Source organism: Papaver somniferum, chromosome 1 (assembly GCF_003573695.1).
Source record: "Papaver somniferum cultivar HN1 chromosome 1, ASM357369v1, whole genome shotgun sequence".
NCBI lineage: Eukaryota > Viridiplantae > Streptophyta > Magnoliopsida > Ranunculales > Papaveraceae > Papaver > Papaver somniferum.
Genome location: NC_039358.1, coordinates 241,177,229 through 241,192,280, shown reverse-complemented (window position 1 = coordinate 241,192,280; position 15,052 = coordinate 241,177,229). Strand labels below are relative to the sequence as shown.

The 15,052-nt window shown below is 37.4% G+C and overlaps 1 protein-coding gene across 1 annotated transcript; it reads left to right on the top strand.

The window, feature by feature from the left end:
• The first annotated feature begins 2,201 nt into the window (after window positions 1–2,201).
• On the top strand, window positions 2,202–6,078 carry LOC113321604 (ELMO domain-containing protein A-like). The gene is made up of 9 exons (XM_026569487.1): window positions 2,202–2,614; window positions 3,826–3,935; window positions 4,165–4,233; window positions 4,490–4,605; window positions 4,699–4,753; window positions 4,870–4,990; window positions 5,223–5,270; window positions 5,365–5,459; window positions 5,575–6,078. The coding sequence occupies exons 1-9, from the start codon at window positions 2,524–2,526 to the stop codon at window positions 5,671–5,673; spliced, it is 804 nt and encodes a 267-aa protein (XP_026425272.1). The 5' UTR covers window positions 2,202–2,523; the 3' UTR covers window positions 5,674–6,078.
• The last annotated feature ends 8,974 nt before the right edge of the window (window positions 6,079–15,052 follow it).

Sequence of the window (15,052 nt, the reverse complement as noted above, 5' to 3'; positions counted from 1 at the left end):
ATTGGTTTCTAATGTGGCTGCTTTTTCGGTGGGTAAGGACATGGCTTCTTATTTGGGCGACTACTAATTCGGGGTTGAGTGCCTGCTGGGAGTGAAAGCATTTTACATGCTGTAAATCGCTTATTGGAGTTGAAAGGTCACTCGGAAAAAACGTCAATTTTGCTCATTGACTTTTCTAATGCTTTTAACATGGTGAGCAGATCTCAACTCATCAAGGAGGTTCGTTTTCATTTTCCAGGTATTTCTCGCTGGGTAGAGTTATTTTACTCGCGACCTGCTAAAATCTATTATGACCAATATACTTTGTCTTCTGCACTTGGTGTCCAGCAAGGTGACCCTCTCGGTCCCTTGTTGTTTGAGTTGACACCTCACCCCTAGTGAAGTCCTGCTTCTCGCTGCAATCTTGATTTGCACGCCTGGTATCTTGATGATGGTACAATTATTGGTGATACACTAGAGGTATCTAAGACCTTGAGCATAATAGAAACGGAAGGACCAAGCAGGGGTTTACACCTGCTGAACGTAAAGAAAACAGAGGTCTTTTGGCCTTCTATTGATCCCAGAAGCACAACTGATGGTGTTTTTCCTCCGGATATTGGTAGACCTTCTAATGGTGTCAAACTTTTGGGTGGACCTGTGAGTTTGGATTTGGACTTTATTAGTGATATGATGTTGAGCAGGGTGCACAAGACTGTTCAACTAATGACTGCAATCAAAAAACTCAAGGATCATCAAAGTAAGATGTTGTTACTTCGCAATTGCACCTGTTTGTCTAGATTATATTTTGCTATGCGTACTACCAATCCTGCAGCCATGCAACCAGCCGCTGATCTTTTCGATGATCATTTGCTTAAGTATTTGAGACTCCTAATCACTGGTGATGGTGGGGGTTTTGGTCCTTTACAGTAGAGATTAGCTACCTTGCCTATCAAAGATGGTGGACTTGACATTTATACCATGACTATCACCCGTACCTACTGCTATCTCCCCTCTCAGAACCAGACCGCTTCGGTGCAAAAGGTGATCCTTGGTAACTTATTCTCAACATATAAAGGCTCTACTTATCAGTTGGCTCTTCAAAATTTTATTCAGGTACGTGGACTACCTTCTACTTACTGTGTCGGTGATACTTCCCCCCCTTCCATGCACTCCCTGAAAATCACTTATTTTGATGCAGTTAAGAAGCAAATCCCAAACCAGTTTTCTATGTCTGCAAGAGACTCTATTTTGTGGCAGTGTAATCGTGTCAAGCATGCACAAGACTATTTATTAGCTGTACCTATCAGTGGTCTTAATCAATGCCTCGGACCAAGACAATTTAGAGCTGTGCTTTGCTACCGACTTGGTATCCCACTGTTTGTTGAGAATAGTTTATGCTCAAGTTGTAACATATCTATGGACATCTTTGGGGATCACGCGCTTCACTGTGCTAAAGATGTTGGAATTAAGTTTCGACATGATCTTGTTCGAGATATTATTGCTGACATCTGCTACAAAGCTGGTGTGCATGCGCGCAAGGAAGTTTGTCTTGGTTTTCTAACAGATGACGACATGGATTTGAGGCATGCGGATATCCTTGTTCTCAACTGGGAGAATGTGGAAGACGTTTGTATGGATGTTACAAGTGTTTCGCCCTTCACTGGTGAAAGTGTCCGTTCTTTCGTCCCAGGAAAAGCTATCTCTAGTGTTGTTTCACGAAAACGTACTAAATACTTAGATAAGTGTGTTTCACACGGATATGGTCTGGGTTTTCTTAGCTTTTTCTACTTTGGGTGAGCTTGGTGAAGATACTTTGTGTTTTTTCAAGCGTCTGAAGAATTGTTTAGTTAGCAACAACGCTAGTAATAACTTGGATAGTTTTTTTTTTTTATAAATTAGATGTTGCTATTTAGAAAGGAGTTGGAGTCCAGCTTGTGGCTAGGTTACCAACCAAAAGCTTTGTATGACTTTCACAATTTACTAGCATCATCGTTCACATAAAACTATGTAAAAACACAAAAAGAAAAGAAAAAAAAAAGAAAAAACGGATAAATGAGTACTGGAATTGGAGCCAAGTAACATGACCATCATCATGATGACGATGGGGTAAAAAAAGGAAGCCAGACGTGAAAACCAACAAACAAATTCTAGAAATAAAAAAAAAGTAAAACCCATTTCTTCGGCATCTGCTGTGCTGTCACTATTTAGTCGTCATTGCCGCTGGAAAAAAAAATAAAAAATCCTCCTCCTCCCCCTTTCTTTCTTCAGTATTTCTAGAGATGGAGAGAAATCTCTCTTTCTCCTCCTAGATCTTCCCACAATCTCAAAACCCTAGGCACCGATTTTCATTTCCTTAAATCTTCTCAATTCTTTGTCGAAGAAGAAGAAGAAATCAGATTCGGTGAAGCTTCGGATTCTTCTACATTTTCATTTGTAGAAGAATACGAAGAAGGAGGAGGAATTGAGATTTTGTTTTTGTTGATTGGATTCGAAGAAAAAATGGTTTAGGGAAGAAGAAGAAGATTGGGAAAGAGAGATTGGAAAATGGATGATAGAGGTGGATCATTTGTTGCTGTTAGAAGGATTTCACAAGGACTTGACAGAAGTACTGCTCATGGTTATCATTCTCCTTCTGGTATTAATTCTCTTCCTCTTCCCTGTTTATGCCCTAATTTCTTCATTCTTAGGATTTTTTTACCACTAATTTGAACGAATGATTCAAATTCTTCATTATTTTGGATTTTTATTTGATTTCTGTTTGTATTGATTGATTTCGAAATGTTGATGGGGATTGAGTTTCGTTGATTGTTGGGGGATATTGTGGAATTTGGTTTTGGTTTTGTGATTAATGGTGTTGGTGAATGGGATTTGGGGATTTTGGTTCATTAGCTTATACTAGTCGTTTTGAACTTGTTAACATGGATTTTGAGTGAAATTGGGATTAGAGAGTTAGGAGAGATTTCTTTGATTTGGTAGTATTAGGTGTTGGATTGGCCGATTTGGTGACGATATAGTAGTGTGTAGGCATATGGATTAAGTTTCTCTCGAGTTTCTGTGGAAATAGGAGGCAATAAACACCAATTTTTGTGACTACTTAGTGTATTCAGAGTTGGAATTGAGAGAAGAAGTGATACCTTAGCTTCTTTCTGGATTATGTACTATTTAGTTTGACATGAGCATGGTGGTTATATATGAAGCTCTGATTGGGGACTGATATTGTGTCCTTGGTAGGAAGTCATGATTGGAGAGAATGGAAAGGGTTCTACCCAAATGTAGTGATGTTTTTTTTTATGGGATGCATAGACATATTGTACTCTTCACGGCCAGGTGTTTGTTGGGTGTATCATTGTCATCATATATTGGCCTTCAGTTTTTCATTGGGATACCACCTGGCTGATTTTAGGGTTTGTCGCCCGTATTTGGGTTTTGAAATTGCTGTGAAAGGGTTTGGTTGTTTTGTTTTAGTTGTTGTGAGTGTGTTTTTATAGTTTCCCCTTTTCAGTTTGGTTTTTCTGTGCGTTATTTGTTTCAGCATCTCCGGGTATGAATGCATTGATGAAAAAATGAGCTAGCTAGGTTGGGCGGGGGGAGGCATTAAGTAGCTTTACACATGATTTGTTGTTTGTGGAATTGCCTCATTGTTGTTCGTGTTCCAGAGTTCGGATGAACTGTGATTAGTTGCATGTAGTACTTTATAGAATTATGATTGTTATGTTTTGTTATCTGTGTAGGATATCTTTGAAAGATGAGCTAATTTCTTTGTCTCGCACTGAATTTTTGGTTTATGACTCCTTTTCTATAAATATAAAAGAGTATGCAAGTTCTGACTGCTGGTATATTGTTCAGCTGATGTTGTGGCAGGATCAGCTGCGTGGCTTGGTAAAGGTCTCTCATGCGTTTGTGCACAAAGAAGAGATAGTGATGATCGCCCGTCATTTGAGTTAACTACAAACCAGGTGAGAATACAAGTTTTATTTCTCCGCGGCCTTTGTTATTCAGTTAGTTGACGTTTTTGGGATTCAAAGTATTAGATTTGAAAACTCTCACTTTTGAAGAGCATAGTTTGGAGATTTTGATTTGTATGTATTTTCTTAGCAGAGAGTTAGGAAGCCAAGTGGTTAGAACATTTCAAAGCACATTATGGTAACACAATATTCATTGTTTCCCTTCAAACTGTTGTATCAGGAGGCGTGCTGGCGAAGATTACAAAAGCGCATTGAAGTACCTTATGATGGTTTGAATTCTGATCACCAGGTAGTTTAAAGTATGATATCATGTAAGAATGTCGTTTATTTGTAATCATCTGCACAAGCCCTGGAGCTTTGGTTTGAAGTAGTACACCAAAGTTAAAATTGAATAGAATTTGATTCGTTTGTTTCTTGTATTTAAATACACGCCGAGTCCCTTAATGTTACTATTTTGTATTTGCCCTGTGTCTGATTCCTGACATACCTATCCACCTATGCCTAGTCTTTTCAGCTATTTCTCAATGGCAATTATATGATTTCAGGAGACATTGAGGGCTTTGTGGGATGCTTCATATCCTGGCGAAGAACTTCACGGGTTGGTATCTGAACAATGGAAGGACATGGGCTGGCAAGGAAAAGACCCATCTACAGACTTCAGGTATGTTCTGTTCTACCTTGTTTGCTTATGTATGTGCTGCGTCTTCTATGTTATTATGTACTAAATCTGCGAATGGTTGTTTCCTTACGTAAGGGGTGGTGGTTTCATATCGTTGGAGAACTTATTGTTCTTTGCACGGTCATACAAGGTGTGTTTCTCTAATGGGATCTTGACAAGTTATTTCCGTTCTGTACTCTTATCAGTTTCTTTGTTCTCCTGTTATTCATGTGAACTTAACCAAGTGTTCAAACTTTTGGCTTGCAGAAATCTTTTCAGGATCTTCTCCGGAAGCAAGAAGGTGATCGAGCGTTGTGGGAGTACCCATTTGCAGTGGCCGGTGTCAACATCACATTCATGCTAACTCAAATGCTTGATCTTGAAGCAGGTACCTTTTGGATCACGTTAATTTTCCGTACAAATAATATCTGTAAACTACTCTGAGGTATGAAGCCGTCTTGTTAAGGTAGTTTTTCTCCAGCTAGAAATCCATTTGAACAAACAAAAGTAGTTTCTAAATGCTGGTCAAGTAACTTGAATAGTGAAAACTTATATTTATTCTTTTACCTGGCATCAGTTGGTTGTGACCTAGACTAACATTGTTGCTTATGTCACTCAAGTCACACCACGGACAATTGTAGGAGCGATTTTCGCGAAGTTACTTTCAGGTAATGTTGGTGCAGTTTCAGTACTTACTGTTGCATGGAAAGTAGTTCCAACTGATTATGTTTCGGATAACGGTGTTTTATTACATGGGAGCAGAGAATGAAAGGGCATTTGACCTTCTCTACTGCATTACGTTCAAGTTAATGGATCAGCAATGGCTTGAGATGCGGGCATCTTACATGGATTTTAACGTACGTGGCTTTTGTCCTGCCTCACTCGTCCAACTCTCTTATATTACCATCTTGCCGTAATCGTATTTTTTCTTTTTTCCAATTATTTACTTAAATCTTCCTCACGTTTGTTCAGACGGTGATGAAGTCAACAAGGCGTCAGCTTGAAAAGGAATTGTTGCTTGATGACATCACGAGCCTTGAAGACCTTCCATCTTATAGCCTCCTCCAATAGGACAATAGAGCTGCAGTTCTGCTAACAAAATCCAGTAGAAACCAACCATATGGCATTATGAGAAGTTAGATAATATATGTTACATAATCTTTAGAGGCGTGCTCCCCATTTTCCATTGTTTTTTTTTTTTTTGCTTTTCCACTGTCTCATCTGCACCTTGTATCCCAGCTGATTTTCGACGTGCATATGTTTGGCTGTCTTTTTTAGTGTCTGTGTTTAGTTTTTACAGAGGTTGGTTGTGGTGGTAATCTAAGACGCAGGAATCATTATCCTGAGATTCCACCCCTGACATTGGTCATGAAGCTTGTATAAATTTCTGAATTTCTTGTTGCTTTGCCGTGGAAAAGAACTTGAGAACGCTAACTCTTAACATAGGAAATGCAATCACATTGTTAATATTTGGCTGCATGATTTTCGCAGTGTATAAATGGTAAACTGATAAGTGGCTAACTTGATTGATGATTCATTGCAAAAAGTTCTGAACCTTGATAAGATTTTTGAACTGCCTACTTCATTGAAATTGTTTGAAAATTTTAACCTGTAGGCAATTCTTTTCTTGTATAAATTTGCTCCATTAGGCAAAAGAAAACTGGGTTGATCGTGTTTCTTGGGTAGTTGGGCTTTTTGCTTTCCGTTTTTCTTTTTTGAGTTAGGTAGCTATTACGGCCCATGAATTCATGCTATTGTGGTGGTCTAACTAACGATTTTTTTCCGAACCCTTCATTTCATTCTCGTCTCAGACTTTCTCCATCTCCACTCTCTTTCGATGGATCTATAAATATGTGTTCTAGCATGAAGCTATCTATTCAACCAACAAAATTACAAACCAAGAAATTCGTTAAGAAGAGATAGTGGAGAGGAAGGAAGAACGCTGTGAAGGTGTTCTCTCTGTTTTTTAATGAGAAAGGTGTAAGAGAAAATATTCAAGACTCCAACAGCACCAACGTCCGAGCAATCCACAATTTTGTGGATTTTTCAGACATGGTGCTGTGGAAGTTTTGAGTGCGATGGAATTTTCTCAGGGTCATTGTGTTGTAGATCGTTGGCTATAAGCGGGTTGACGAAAAGTAAGAAGATAATTACTCATCATCATAGTGATGTAAAGTAAATATCATTCCTATACGGTAAGATCATGTTCAAGTGAAATTCGGCGAATTCCTTCGATGATTTTTATTTTCAATGTATTTCCTCTGTAATAAGGATCAAAATCAAGTACTTGAACGATCAATAAATGTGATAATGTTATTTAAATGAGCGCATACCGAGTGTCATCTCCTAGCCGGATGCAGTGGAGCTAAAGGTGATCCAACCGTTTGAAACTCACATGTTTTCGCAACACTTACGGCGAACATCACACTCTTGTCCTTCTTGGAAACAACTGTAAACGGATGAGAGCCTTGTAAAGTAAAGTGATCTTTATATCATCAAAGGTGAGTTATAAAACTTGTTCTTTTAAACAGAAAACTCGGTTTCGAGTCAAGTTTTGGTGATCATGAAATCTCAAAGGAGATATTAATCACTTGAGGAATAGATGCATATATGTGACTGCTTTGGCAAGACCGCAAGAGAGTCTATCGAGCAAATTAAGAAAGATTAAAGGAACTATTAATGAAAAAGTTTCTCTTTCGTATCTGGTGGTAATTATATTTTTCTGGTGGAATGAAGTACAATTAACCAATAGGAAAGGTTTTTTTTGGTCTTTTACCAATGTAATCTTGTTTGTCTCTCGCTGATTTAGAGCAACCACAGTCACGGCCAAATTTGGGGACTAAACTCAAATTTGGTCTCAAAATATGCCGCAACGGAAGGGACCAAACCCAAATTTGGTCGCCAAAATTAGGGTTTGAGATCAAATGTGGTCGTCAACCCAGACTAAAAGAAATATAGTGGGACGGAAGTATTAATAGCGTATGAAAGCAGACGAGATTTTAGTGACCGTATGAAATCAGACGGAAGTATAATTAACGTATGAATCAGGCGCATCTATAAACTCCGCCTAACCAAACGCATGTAATACATACGCCCCAACACAGACGTTGGTATATTTTACGCCCCAATGGGACGTTGTTTTAATGTACGCCCCAATGGGACGTTGGTATATTCACTCGTTTAGTGGGCTAATACGTTATTAGAAGAAGATTAGTGGGCTAATACGTTATTAGAAGAAGATTAGTGGGCTAATACGTTATTAGAAGAAGATTAGTGGGCTAATATTTATGTAAATTCACTAATCAGGCGGTTATTAAAAGTGCGCCTGAATCAGGCGGTCATTGAAAGTGCGCCTGAAATCAGGCGATCATTAAAAGTGCGCCTGAATTAGACGGAAATTAAAAGTGCGCCTGAATCAGGCGCACATTAAAAATGCGCCTGATATCAGACGGTCATTAAAAGTGCGCCTGAATGAGGCGGACATTAAAAGTGCGCCTGAATGAGACGGTCATTAAAAGCGCGCCTGAACTGGGGCGTTTGTTATACTTCCGCCTAACTAAAAATAGTCTTCCATGACTGTGGTTGCTCACTGTAAAATGCCAATTTTTTTTAGCTTTTGGTCTGCTATTTGGCATTTGGTCGACTCCATGACTGTGGATGCTCTTAGGAATATCAATATCCATGTTGTTTTCTTCTGAATCCGTGCTTGTACGTCTCTCTAATTCTCAATAGGAGCATGTACTAGTTTTGAGCATGCACTAGTTTTCCTTTCCATACTGTGCACTTAGAAAGGGAAGGAAACTCTATTTTTAATTTTATCAACGGCCTACAAAATCTCTTGGAGTAAGGATAAATCCATAGTACGTACTTTGAAGCTCGGAGGAATCACCCTTTATCATGAATATGATGGAAGGAGAGGAATGCTAAAGTCTTTAACACCAAAGAGATATCGAGTGGGCAAGTCATACTTGAAGTTGATTGCTAGCATTGTCTTATGATTTTTGCTAGACCCTTGGTTAAATACTTAACTTGTTGTTTAGCTCCAAAATTTTGCTCGAACTTGATTAGGGAAAAGAAGAGTTTGGCAAAATTGCAAGGTCCTCAAATGATCGCAAATAAAACCTTTGACAATCAGTTTAAAAATAAATAAACGAGGAACGTAAGAAATTCAGTTTAAAAATAAATAAATGAATAAGAGAGTAGTCATAATCATTATACTTATTATTTAAAAATCAAACCAATACATATTGATCGATCAAATGCCTATTCATTCATGGATGGGCGATTTTGCATATCGCCCTAGGATATGTTTTTTTTCAACTCTTTCTGCATATCTTCCTAGAATAAACTTTGTCTACTTCGAGAACAGACCTGCCAGAAAGATAATGGCCATAGGAGCACCTGAGATTCCCACAGCAATCGTTAGCGCACCAGTCACAATGCTCACCGACGTTGCCGCAGCAGTAAACCGATAAAGAGAAAGATTGGGAGAAAATCAAAACCAAGATAAACAAAACTCCATTAGCCTTGTTCATTTTGATAAGCTTGTTGATGAATAGCTTGCTATTGAAGTTCCAATCCAAAGCAATTAGCTGCTAATAAAACAAAAAGATTATAATAACATTATTTTATTAGCAGCTAATTGCTTTAGTCTCCTATAGGATTCGGATATATAACGTGTTTCTAAAGCAATTAGCTGCAATAAAACAATCAGATTACAGCAATATCTTCATAAACAGTACCTCATAGTGCAGTTCTCTCATATATTTGTTGTTAATGAATTTGAACTACATATAGTCGGATGGAAAAAGAAATGATGAAAGGAAAAACTCAAAGCAAATTGAGGCAGAAACTCAAAGAAATGGTATGCCACCTTTATCTGCCTCTGATCTCCTCTTTTTCTAACTAATTCACTGAAAACCTTAAGCGAAACACTAGTGCTGGTACACAAGAATTTAGACAGAAAATGAGAAACTTTATAGAGAAATGAAGAGGTAGTTGAGAGGAGGGGTACAGTGGTCTTGTTCATTCACGAGGAGAGGTAGTTATCTTTATTAACGTTTTGCATATAATGCATGTCATCACCTTTGTGGCTTTCATAAGCAATTTGTGTGAGAGAGAGAGAGAGAGAGAGAGAGAGTTAAAACGAGAAAGAAATGCAGATACAAAAAATATATAGCAGTTAGACCAATTAAATGGCATTTATTCACAAATGCTTTTGGTTAACATGCTAACGAATATAAAGGGGCGAAACCGGGGTCTTTTAAGCAGCATCTAGAATATGGGATCCCAGTATAGAGAATTTTGATTCTAGGCTTTCTAGTTGAAGAGAGGAAGGTTATCTAAAGGAGGTAAGCTAGTTCTTTTTAAGTGCATCCTCTCTTCATTGCTTCCATATTGTTTAAGCTAGTCCTAGTAAGTGGTGTTGGAGGTACGAGAGTTGAGAAGTCTAATCTTTGTTACAAAATTATTGCTGAAAAGCATAGTACAAAGGAATCGAAATGGACTGCTGCTGAGGTATGTAGACCTTATGGTACGAATAATTGGTTAGGATCAAGGCTGTTTTAATTCAGTAAGAGATTGTATTAACACTGAAACATCTTTTGTGAGGTGTGCAACCTGTGTTGTATGATAAGGAGGATTGAATGCAAAGTGGGCAATTGGCCCCATAGGAATACTGTTCACATTTCGACTTAAGTATGCCGGAACAGAAAATCCCTAGCACCCCAGTGCAAACGTTCGATTATGTAAATGTTTATATTTGTCAGAGGTAACCATTTGTCAGTTATTTCAAAGAAGAGGAGATAAAAGTCGGTGAGCTCAGAATTGGAGACTCGCAAGGGAAGTGATAAGAGAGAAACACCCTTCATAGTTCATAATAATAATCCTTCATTACACATGAAATTGTCCTATTATTTTGAAACGGAGGTAGTATATCATAATCAAACCATGATCGAAATACAATTCTAGATCGTATGAAGTACATAGCATTGACTAGGTGGTTTTACTTGATCATGCATGATTCCTTTTATTTCATTGCAGCACGTAGGACTCATGTATCCCTAAAGCATTTCGACTTGTCTGCTATAGGATACGTTTTTTTTTTTTCATCGGAAAAAGACTCGCCCGAATCATAACCCGGGCAATGAAGGTGTTTACAACACCAATGAAAAATGTTGACCTTCGTGTCGACAAGAGAGAACCAATGAGAAAGAGAAGGATAAAATCAACACCAAAATAAACAAAACACCAGTAGCCTTGTTCATTTTGTTTGTTGATTATATGAAGGTGTGTGAACAGGCAGTGCATCGTAGTGTTATATATATCCCCCAAACTTTGTTTATGCACAACCTGTTAATAAAAAAAGAAAAAAAATGCATGCGTGAGTTAGTTTTATGGTACAACAAATGAAAAATCATTTAAAAGTTGATCCAACTGATACATAATAAAAAAAAAAAAAAAAAAAGAGGAGCAGCCATATGAAATAAAAGCTTCCCACAACACTTATGTTTGCTAGAAATCTAATTACTCACCTTTCCCTCTTCTACACATCCGCAAACATATGATAAACAGAGGGGAGGATAGTATATCAAGGACGAAGATGGCACAAATCTGCTGCTGCTTCATATTTCCTTCAAGCTTATTAATTAGAGCTGGCAAACAAGCTGAAACCCGCAGATTAACCCGTACCCGGTCCGTAAAAACCCGTTGGCTTGGTCCTAAACAAGCCGGGCGCGGGTTGGAGAAATAGCGGCTTGTGAGAAAACGGGTTTATCCGTCCCGGCCCGTAAACCCGCGTGTTAAACCCGTCAACCCGTCTACAACACCTAATTAATAAGTTATATTTAATCCCTACCGTCAGATTATTCTAGGGTTAATCTTACCCATACGTTTAAGGCATAAAAGGATAAACCTAAACCTAAATGAAGAGATATCATTCTCTTTTCTTCTCTCTTTTCTTCTTCTGCTCCTTTTCTTCTCCTCCGTTCTTCGGCAGCCGAATCTTCAAATTTGGATACGTAATCTTCAAAGAAATTCATACCCTTCACCTTCTTGACGTGTTTTTGATCTTCTAATTTGAAACTCTTTGCCATTAAATGGTCGATATTTACAGAAGCCCCTTTAATCTAGTAATCGATTTGTTAGATGAAACAAGAATTTGTTGGCTATTGATCATATAGAATTGGTAAGTCTCTCTTTGTTCTATTTCAAAGATTATTCTTCTTGAATAGATTTTGATTGCCTTGATTTTGAATCTGAAATTGATTTTGAATCTGAGTTCGATTTTGAATTGGTTTTTTATTTTGTGTGATATACTAATTGTTCTTCTTTCTTGGCAGTTATTTGTGAAATACCAGTTAGAGTAGTGGTTTCGGCTTTCAAGGATTTTGTGAAAAGATGGGTTTGGACTTGTTGAGCAATTTCAGCTAGTGTCATTTGTGCCACATTTGGTTCTGAATTTATTTGGCATGTATATGCTTATTAAAAATGGAAGTTTCCTTGTCGCTGACTTATTATCATTCCACCTTTCTTGCTTTCGTTTACAGTCAGGTGGGACAGACCTTCGACGTTCTGCCAGGAAGAGGAAGCGTTTACAGTCAGTTAAGGAGTCATTCACTAGGAAGCGTTTACAGTCAGTTAGGAAGCGCGAACCTTTTTAATAAATTCTTGGCTTGTTTTGACCCCTTAATTAGTGATGGTGTATGACATTGTTTTCCATTTTTTAGCTTCTTTCATATGGTGGTGTTGTACTGATGTTCTTCTTTTCTTTCTCCTTCCGCAATTGTTGTTGTTGCTATTGAAGTAGAGATTGTAGCAGTGTGTAATGTAGCAGTGTGTAATGTCTTGATCTTGAATGTGCGAGTGCAGTGAATGAGTTAGATGAATGTTAGGTTGCAGGGAAAGTGCTTTAGATGGCCTGAATGTGGCCGAAAATAAACCAGGAAACTGAGGAAACTCTGTCAAATCGGTTTCTGGCGAGTTGACTCACCATAAACGGGTTAACCCGTGAACCCGCAGGTTTAACCCGTTACGGGTGCGGGTTGAAGAAATGACCACCCGTGAAGAATATCAACCCGCGGGTTTTGACCCGTGTTAACCCGAACCCGTGTAACCCGTAACAAGCCAGCTATTTGGAAATTTGGATACACACCATTTTAACAAATGAAAAAACCAATAAAGAAAATTGAGGCAGAAACTCAAAGAAATGGTAACACCTTTTTCTTCCTCTCATATCCTCCTCTTCTATTCACTCAAAACTTTAAACTAAACACAAGAAATGTACACAAGAAATTAGGCAACAAATGAGAAACTTTATAGACAAATGAAGAGGTAAGTAAGTATTCAGGAGGAGCTAGAGGTGGTTGAGAGAAGGACCTCATCAATTGGCGTTCAATGGTCCATAGCTCTATTATCTTTTTCCATGTTTTTGCACCATAAAATACGAACGCTGAGGCCGAGTGGTTCAACAAACCCATATAGTAGCATATAATGCATGTCATCAACTTCGTGGCTTTCGTAAGCAAATGGTGTGAGAGAGTTAAGACCTAAGACGAGAAAGAGATGAAGGGAAAAAAATGGTAGTATACCACTGATATTGCATTTATTCTCAAATTAATGCTTTTGGTTCTTGTGAACCAACTTTGGAATATGTAGAATGGCATAAGACATGTTATAACCAACTAGTCACTTACCGCCTTACCGGTGCAAATCAAATTTGCAGATCAACATGCTAGCCTGCTACTAGTAGGTTATGGATAACTTGGTATTATTAGCGGACTACCGAGTGGGCATTATTTAGTGGACCATCAGGTCGGGTAAATCATTTTTAATTTACTGTATAATGATTAAATTATACTCCCGGTCGTAATTTAGATATCTAAATAGGATTTTACCAAAAATATAGATACCTAAATAGGATTTTACCAAAAATTAACAACAGATAGAGTAAATTTTTTTCCACAATTATCCTAAGCTATTATTTAAGATACCTAGTTTTTAGATGTCTAGTTTTTTGTTCTTTATTTTGAAAAATTCAAAACATAAAATAGAACTCAAGAGAATAAAGGATACAGAAACGCAAGTATTTAAGATTGTGTCTAGAAAATATAACTGGACAATTCTCCATATTAGAATTTTTTCCAACATATGAGTAGATTAGGATAAAAAGTGAAAAAATAGGAAGATAGTATCAAGTAATTTAGAACTATAAAAATCCTCAATTTAAGCATCTAAATTAGGCCGGAGAGAATGAATGGGGACAACAAAAGGGAAGAAATACTAGGACGCCTCTCTTATATTGTTACCGAAAGTTCGTAACAAATGAAAATCAATATAAAAGCTCATACAATTAATACCAAAAAAAACGAGCAAACACATGTGATTTTTTTCTATCAATGGATTAAAATATAAATAGGCAATGGAAAGAAAAATTAGTACATGCTCTTATTTGGAATTTGAGAGACAGACACACATGATAAGGTATCTAGCGAGCCAGTACATGTATACTTTTGTAGAAGACCAAAAACAACTTTTACCCATAGCCATGTGTGTAAAAAAGTTTATTACCATCACAATATAAGACTTAATGAAAAAAAGTTTCATAATTTGCATCATAGTCAAATCAATCACCCAGCGAGAGTTTATGTGCATCTATACCTCAAGCTATATACACCCTTGACACTTCATGATCGCCAAAACTTCAGATAAAATAATTTGTAATATTTAAATAATATTATACTAAACAGTTTTTCCAGATCGAATTACTTGATGTACTAGTCAAATAATTTAAGAAGTTGATTATCTTCCTAGTGAAAAGTGGGGGAATCCGTCAAGAATGGAAAATAAAATATTACAATTTGGGAGCTCAGTCGTTATTAGGAGATATTGTATATTTATGTAGATATTGTTTGTATGGCTAGGAAATGTAATAGTTATGAAAGATATTATTTTGAGTTAATGCTAGTCAAATCTGTTTTTGGTTATCTTCCTATTTAGCCTAAGGGAATACTGATTCTGTAACCAAGCTTTTCAATAATAAGAAATCTCCATCTTCTCTACCTTGTCGTTTCGTGTCATCTGAGCCAGGAAAGACATTATTTTTTATTTTTTAATTTTAAAATCAGAAATTTGTGTTGAAGATTAATATCATGGTTGTTGTAGCTAATTTAGCGATCACAACCACTGACTCCGGTGGAGGATTTCTATCGTGACAAGATCGACTAGGTCTTGCTGATATTCTTACTGATACCCAATGGGAGACCATTGTGCAAATGGTGAAAACTTCAAATAATGATTCGAAGGAGAAGATTTATGATAAATGGATACTTGATACTGAGGCTTCACGACATATGACAGGAAGTAAAGAGTTTTTGTTTAAAACTCATGAAATCGGTTTCTCTTCGGTAAAGCTCCCTAATGGCACATACTCTCATGCTCCATGCGAAGGCAC